The 7,190-nt window shown below is 56.6% G+C and overlaps 1 protein-coding gene across 1 annotated transcript in view; it reads right to left on the bottom strand.

The window, feature by feature from the left end:
- Positions 1 to 554: 554 nt before the first annotated feature.
- Positions 555 to 7,190, bottom strand: part of DNMBP (dynamin binding protein) — a 36,204-nt gene continuing 29,568 nt past the window's right edge. Inside the window, exons 9-17 of the mRNA XM_068398393.1 lie at positions 6,740 to 6,939; positions 5,183 to 5,313; positions 4,833 to 4,937; positions 4,473 to 4,601; positions 3,665 to 3,997; positions 3,026 to 3,208; positions 2,752 to 2,950; positions 2,200 to 2,654; positions 555 to 1,800 (exon numbers count right to left, since the gene is read on the bottom strand). Coding sequence (XP_068254494.1) covers positions 1,615 to 1,800; positions 2,200 to 2,654; positions 2,752 to 2,950; positions 3,026 to 3,208; positions 3,665 to 3,997; positions 4,473 to 4,601; positions 4,833 to 4,937; positions 5,183 to 5,313; positions 6,740 to 6,939 — 1,921 coding nt within the window. The 3' untranslated portion in view covers positions 555 to 1,614. The remainder of the gene's footprint in view (positions 1,801 to 2,199; positions 2,655 to 2,751; positions 2,951 to 3,025; positions 3,209 to 3,664; positions 3,998 to 4,472; positions 4,602 to 4,832; positions 4,938 to 5,182; positions 5,314 to 6,739; positions 6,940 to 7,190) is intronic.

The raw sequence follows: 7,190 nt of genomic DNA, 5'->3' as shown, positions 1-7,190 counted from the left end.
TGGCTCCAGACTACAAACCTGATTGTGGTGCAGACAAACTGGAGAGGTGCAAGTACGCGTGCATGCTACGCTGATGTGCACACGTGTTAACACACACAAAACACAGTGGTTACTGGTGACAAACTCTTGGCCCTTCTTTGATCTTGGGCATGAACGCCAGGAGGTGTAGCACTGCCATCGGCTGGTGGCATGCCCATGTGCATGCTGCTGCTGCCTACCCCCTTACAGTAGTGCAAACCCCCTCAGCCCGGCTGGTGGCAGGAGGGGAACAAGGCACCCCCAGTCTGGGCTGGGGCATGTAATACACATCGTCGGGGAGAAGGCAGTGCAATCACTTCCTCTTAATGAAGAACGTTCCTGTGAGGGTTTCCTAGTGCCTGAGCTGCAGCTGGCACAAACACCAAGGCAGAAGCATGCTGGACCCCACCAAAAGGTAAATGTCCTTTCTGGCACTGCAGGCTCTGCATGAAGCCTGTAGGCTTTGCCCCCCCACCCAGCACCGGCCAGGCACTCCTCCCAGCTCTCCTGACACTTGCACAGGCACCTCCTATACACAAGGGCAAATCTTTATTTACAGAGCAGCAGTACAGGGGATACAAACATCGCCCCTAGAGAAGGGAGCTTCCTTCCTTCAGGGCACAGCAGCAGCAGGTAAGACACACCACCCTGGCAAAGGGCACCACATCCTTCCCAGGGAGGACCTTGCCCTTCCAGAATGTCAGCACCATCTCCAGTGCCCTGCAGGAAAGTGCAGGTGATGCAATCCTAGTCAGTCCCCAGAAAATCAGGCTGGAGGAGAGCCTGTGCTTTGCCTCCTGCCCTGCCCCAGCCCAGAGCAGCTGGGTGGGCATGTCAGCACAAAGATGGGGCTTGGGCACTGGAAATACTGTGCTGACAAGCAAAGATGGCATTCTGGGTCTCCAGCTCACCTAGAAGACAAGAACATGATGGCTGCTGCTAACAGCAGAGAGTGGAGAGGCCTGAGACCCTGGGACACCAAGCACAGGGATGAAGCACCCGCTGGGGGCTCTGCTACAGGGGCTTTGAGAGGCCAGGCCCATCCCAGCCCTGGGGCTCAACTACTCCCATCGAACCTCAGAGCTGTTTCCCGAGGCAGCGTGTAGATGTCCCACCCTGAGGTCCTGCACAGACAGGTGAGACCAGGCTCCAGCTGCTGAGAAGGCATGGGGAGCAGCATGTTCACCGGGCCCAGGTTGCTTTTAACACTACTTTGTTAAAGACGGACTCCAAAAACTCAGCATTAGCCTTCCACAATTTATCCCACAGCAGCTCCTCAGCCTCGGACAAGCCCTATGCCCCTGGGCCATGGCCCCAGGCTTTGCTCCCCTGCTCCTGGCTGGACACAAGAGGCTCAAACAGCACAGGTGTACTTGCCCCTGCCCTCACACAACGTGCCTGTTCCTGCCTGTCCTGCCAGCCCACCCGTCCTCCTCCCAATGGCAGCCAACGTGGTGGGGCACAGGAGCGCTGCATGGCTGCGAGGAACATAGCCTCAGGGCAAGCAGTGGGGGCTGCAGGACTAGCCAGCCTCCCCAAGGCCCCTGGCAATCCCCGCAGGAGCAGGGCACAGGGTGCAGGCTCCTGCCTGCCGCCTCACGTGTACTCTGTCTTCCGGATGTAACTGGAGGGCACGTAGCCCTGCTTCCCGTGCACCTCGGCCAGCCACCACTCCCGATTGCCCGTGATATCCTCGAACTGCAGGATCCTGAGTCTCTGGTTAGCTGACACGCTCAGCTCATTGGTGTTTCGGCCTTTGAAGGTGTACAGAGCGTAATAGACCTGTCAGGCAGAGGGAAAGAGGGAGAGCATCAGTTGGACGGTCACACCACGCAGCCTTGCTGTCATGTCGCACAGGATGTGTGCACGGCCCTTTGCAGAAAACCCAGGCATGCAGGGCTGGGCTTTTGCTCCTGTCCCCAAACAGTGACAGCCCCAGCCCCATCCTGGCCTCTGCCAGAGCTGCCCCCCCTTGCCCACCCCCATTTGCAGCCTAGTTCTCTGCATCTGCAATTCCACTGCTGGGAGAAAAGGTCTCATTCGCCACCTCAGCCCCTGGGGACAGAGCAGCCTCCACCTCTCCCTGGTTGCTGCCAGGGAGGACCACGATTCAGGCCCCACTCAAGTGAGGGGGTCAGCCCTCAGCATCCCCAGCCCCCCCGGGGGTAGCTGAGGGCTCACCTGATTGCCTTCTGACTCGCTGCTCTCCAGCCCAGAGTCTCTGTCCTCCACGGAGGGCGCGGGCCTGAGATGTGCTTTGGTGTGGTGCCCATTGCGAGAGCTGGGGCTGCAGCCCAGCTCAGGACGGCTGTAGCGGCGCTGAGATGTCACTGTATCAGCCTCCAGTGGGGATGTCCTGTCACCAGAGCCAAGCTGGAGCAGAGAAGGGGAGTCTGTCTCTGAGGGGGGCTGCGGGGACTGGTACAGGTCTGCTGGGGAGGCCGAGTCCTGCAGGGGTTTCTGAGTGAAGGTGACAGCCGCCCCGCTGGGGCTGAAGGTCAGCGTGGTGTTGCTGTGGGGAGAGGAGCTGCTGTGCTCTGACTCGTTGGAAGAGTGGCTGGTCACAGAGACATCCGACTGGCTGCGGCGCGGGTTGTAGGGCTTCAGAAAGGAGCTGTACACAAAGCCCTTGGTCACTGCAGAGAGGGAGAGGAAGGGAGCTCAGATTGGGGTGCAGGGGGACCATAGGAGGGGAGTCGCAGCAGGCGCCGAGGGCAGGGAGCAGCCACCTACCCCCATTGTCTATGAGCCAGCGATTCTGGCTGCCCATGGGGTCCTTCTTCTTGATGACACCCACAACGTCTCCTTCCAGTAGTGAGACATCCAGGTCTTGGGCAGCATTGAAATTGCGGTCTGCCTGGTAAAGACTGTCGGGGGGATAGCGGGCCAGGAGGGCAGCTCGGATGTCATCCGACTGCAGAAGGTAACTAGGCTGCAGAGGAACAAGACAGGTGTGAGTGGTTGTCCTGGGCTGTGCAAGCCCTGACACGGGGCAGAGGGAACTCACCAAGCTGACAAGGGGCTGCCGCCGGGCAGACTGTCGCTCCATGCTCTTCCTTTCAAAAGGCTTCTTGGGAGCTGCCTGGGACTCTGGGAAGAAGGTGAAGGCCTGGAGCTGCTGCACGACTCGACTGTGCTCATCCTGGAAGACGGCAATAAGGTTCCCCTCCCTGCCGGACACCTTCAGCAACTGGAACCAGAGCAGGGTTGGGGGTCATGGTTAGGCGACAGCTGCTAGGAAAAGTGGCCAAGAGCTACAGCAGAGACCATGTCAGCTCCTGGGCCAAGCGGGGCTCTGAGCCTTTCCTGTGACTTGCATCAGGCCCAGATTTGCAGTCCTATCTGGACCCAGCTCTAAGTGGTCCCCAAACTCATGACCTGAGATTCTCCCAGGCAAATGTTCTCCTGCCACTGCTCCAGGAGCAGCCAGAGCCTTCACCATCTCTACGCACAATTGCATCATGACCCCACAATCCTTGCCCTGACAGCATCCCACAGGAGCCCTCCCCAAGGCACTTGGGGCCTGAAACTGCAGCAGCAGCTTCCCCCACAATGGAATGGGTCCCAGAGAGGCTTGGGGACAAGCCCTGCGCAGAGGTTAGTGCTGCACTGAGCCCAGAGCACTGGCTGTGCTCCGGGAACCCACCGACAACAGGGGTCTCAGCTCCTCCAGGGCCAGGCGCACAAAGTCGCAGTGCGCCTCGGCGTAGCCCCGCACACAGCTCGCAAAGAGCTCCTTGGCGAAGCGCAGGAACTGGGGCAGCTCATCCAGCAGCTGGGCATTGAGGGCCTCATAGTTGTTGCGGGCTGACTGCAGCTCCTCCAGCGTTCTCTTGTCCTTCAGCTTCTCTGCGCGTTCTGTGCAGTTGTGGAAGTCGAGGAGCTTGTCGAAGCGCTTCTGCACCAGCTTGTGGGGCCCTGCAAACATGCTCAGCAGCTGGTTCAGGGGCGAGCTCACCAGCCGCTCCGTCCGCTCTTTCTGGTGGGCAGAGATGCAGACAGTAGGTGAGATGAGATGCTCTCTCCCACTGTGCGGTGAACACCAGCAGCTCACCCTCCAGCACACAACCTCCCCAGGACAGCATAGGCTCCATCTTCCCGATGACACCCACCAGAGCTCCAGAGGTCCCTTCCAACAGGAATTACTCTACAATCTTACATAAATGTGCCAGTGTGGGCAATGCTATGGGAAGTACTTGAACCACTCACATAAAGAGCTGTAACATTTCAGGTAGGGCTGAAAAAAAATGTGTATCTAGCAGGCATGCTCAATACACATCACAAACCCACAGGCAACAAAGCTCTCAGGAGGGAAGAGTCGAACTGAGTGCTCACACCTCTCCCAGGCTGTGTTACCCCCCCTGCAGCCTCCCAAAGGCTGCCCATCTGCAGCAGGCCCCTGGCGAGGGCCCCAGAGGGGTGCCCCCAGCATGCAAGAGCACAGCCTCACTCACGAAGTTGGAGAAGAGCTGGTCGCTGATGAGCCGATTCACTTTCTGGAACTGATCCAAGTCCCCACTGCCCTTCTCTGTGCACAGGTCCCACATGCTCACTGCTGCCAGCGCCTTCATGCAGGCTGACTCCTGCACCAGGGACGTACAGTCAGCACAGCCACACTTGCTACCCAGGAGAAGAGGCCTCCCAGGGCAGCCCAGACCCCAGCAACCACCCTCTAGCAGGGCTGAGGGCAGGAGCTCTGGCCAGAGCCACTGCAGGTACACACCGTGCAGGCAGGAGGGGCAATGCACGTGCAGGCAGGAGGGGCAATGCACGGTGAGCCCCATGGGTTAGGCATCACACCCAGACTGACTCACCCGGACGTGCTGCAGGTAGAGGGAAAGATCCCGGATGAAGGACTTTATCAGCCGCTCTTGCATTCGGAAATTTTTCTCTGTCTCCTCAAAGGCTTCATCCTTCAGCTGTAAGAGAAAATGTCTCAAGGGAGGCAATGCAGGACTCCAATACCTCCCAGAGTGCAAGATGTGGGGCCTCCTGCCCTCAAGCCAGACAGCAGAGACAGGTGGTTCAGACCCTAAGCTCACTCTGCCTTGATGGCTTGGATCAGAGCTACTTATCGGGGAAGGGGTGTGGGGGGACAGCAGATACCACCACCCCCTCAAGCACCGCAGGGTGTTAAGTGCACCTGGCAGCTGATGCACGTTACCTGGGGTGCAAAGCCTGTGAGATGCTTGAGGTGGCTGCTCACACGGTTGGATTTTTTGATGATAGAGTGGAAGTTGAGCTTGGAGATCTTCTCCATGAGACTATCCTCATCCCCTTTCCGGTACTTTAGCACTGAAGAGATTCATGTGGAAATCAGAACCCTTGTTAGCCAGCACCTGTGTCTTACAGTGAGTCATCAACAATTGCCTTGCTGGCTCTCCCCTTCCCTAAGCCTCTGCAGTCCCAAGTGCCCCACATATCACATCACATCACATCACATCACATCTTGAAATCCAGCACTGTGTCACCTGTAATCCCCTATTTGGCTCTCAATATGTCCCACAGTTTGTAGACCCACCATTCAAACTCTTCCATAGGATTACGCATAGTGTTTGCACAAGATGACATAGGAGATGGTGTACAAGAATCACTGGACATATAGAAGGTATTTATTCTGCTTCTTTAGCAAATATGAGCAATCATTACAGGCAGCCTACGTCATCTCGGCTTCAGTGGGGCTATGTGGAAAGAGTAAAGTGTAAAACTTGCATGAGTCAGGGGCTTCCAAGGGAAAAGAGGGAGGGTGGCCAGCAGGTCAAAGGGGGTCATTTTCTCCCTCTGTTCAGTCCCAGAGAGGCTGCACTTGGATACCGTGTCGAGTTTTGGTGCCCCCAGGTCAAGAGGAACGTGGGAGAACCAGAGCTCCTGACCCATGGGGAGAGCTCAGGCCCCACAACATGAGGTGGGGGAGCTGGGTGGGCTCAGCCTGGCTGGGAGGAGGTGGAGGGGGATCTGCTCACAGCCAGCAGCTACTTGAAGGGCAGCTACAAAGGTGATGGAGTCAAACTCCTCTGAGCAATGCCAGGAGATACAACGAGGGGCAGTGGCCACTCGAGATGGCAGCTTGGGAGCTTCAGGGCAATCAGGGAGCACAGCTTCACCATGAAGGTGGTGCAGCTCTGGCACAGGACAGCAGAGAGGCTGTGAAATCTCCATCCTTGGGGGTCAGTGAGAATCGGCCAGAGGGAGCGATGGCTGATCAGAGCCAATGTTGGGGACAATCCTGCTCCAAGCAGGAGGCTGGACAAGAGATCCCAGAGGGCTCTTGCAGCCAGCACCTCTGCGATTCTGTCCTGTCTACAGATACACCTTCAAACTTAGTCTCCAAACCTCAGTTAAGACAGAGACTGCCCTAGCAGATTAATTCCCTACTTATGCTGTTTAAAATTGCATTTTTAAACTTTAAATATATATTCTTTTGCCTTATCATTACTTTTGTTTTCATTTAATAGCTACATGGTCAGCAATAGCATGCATTTCATATCTCTGTATCACAAGAAATACCTAGTCAGGTGTGTACTCCATTACTCTCTGTATTGTATCTCATGCTCAGCTTTTTAAATGCAGCTCTTCTACTGCCCTGCTGTGAGGGCATAGTCTGTTGGGGGCAGATGCCCTCCATGACTGTGGTTGCCAGCTAATGCTCAGAAGCCAACAGATGCCAACCTCAAAACACCCACTCCCATCCCTCGCTCCCCTGCGCTACCCAGCTACTCACCCAGGTCCTTCCGGCGCTTGTATTCGTTGATGTTGACGTTGATTTCTTTGACTGCAAGGACAGCAGCTGTGAGCGGTGCCTTGTCAGGGTGAGCCTCAGGCGTGGCGCTCAGCAGCTCCATCAGCAGGAGCGGGTACCGCATCACCCTTTGCACTGGCTTGATGAGGAAGGAGCCCAGATTAATGTAGTTTGTGCAGCCCCTGGGAAGTTGGGACAAAGGAGACGCACCACGTTTCAGTCCAGCTCAGCCACACAAATTCTATCCTCTTAAACCAACTCCAACCAGACCCAGAACACCAACACCTCTAAATCTACTGTATTCCCTAGGTCATGCCACCCTTATCTCCACACTCACTGCACTCCTGAACCCCTGGTGATCTCAAATCAACCCCAGATTTCCAGACCCCATGCACATCAGATGACCCTTCCCAGCCAGGATCCTCTCCATCAC

The sequence above is a fragment of the Nyctibius grandis genome, chromosome 4 (genome assembly GCF_013368605.1).
Source record: "Nyctibius grandis isolate bNycGra1 chromosome 4, bNycGra1.pri, whole genome shotgun sequence".
In the NCBI taxonomy this organism is placed as follows: domain Eukaryota; kingdom Metazoa; phylum Chordata; class Aves; order Nyctibiiformes; family Nyctibiidae; genus Nyctibius; species Nyctibius grandis.
This window is presented reverse-complemented; position numbering and strand designations above follow the sequence as displayed.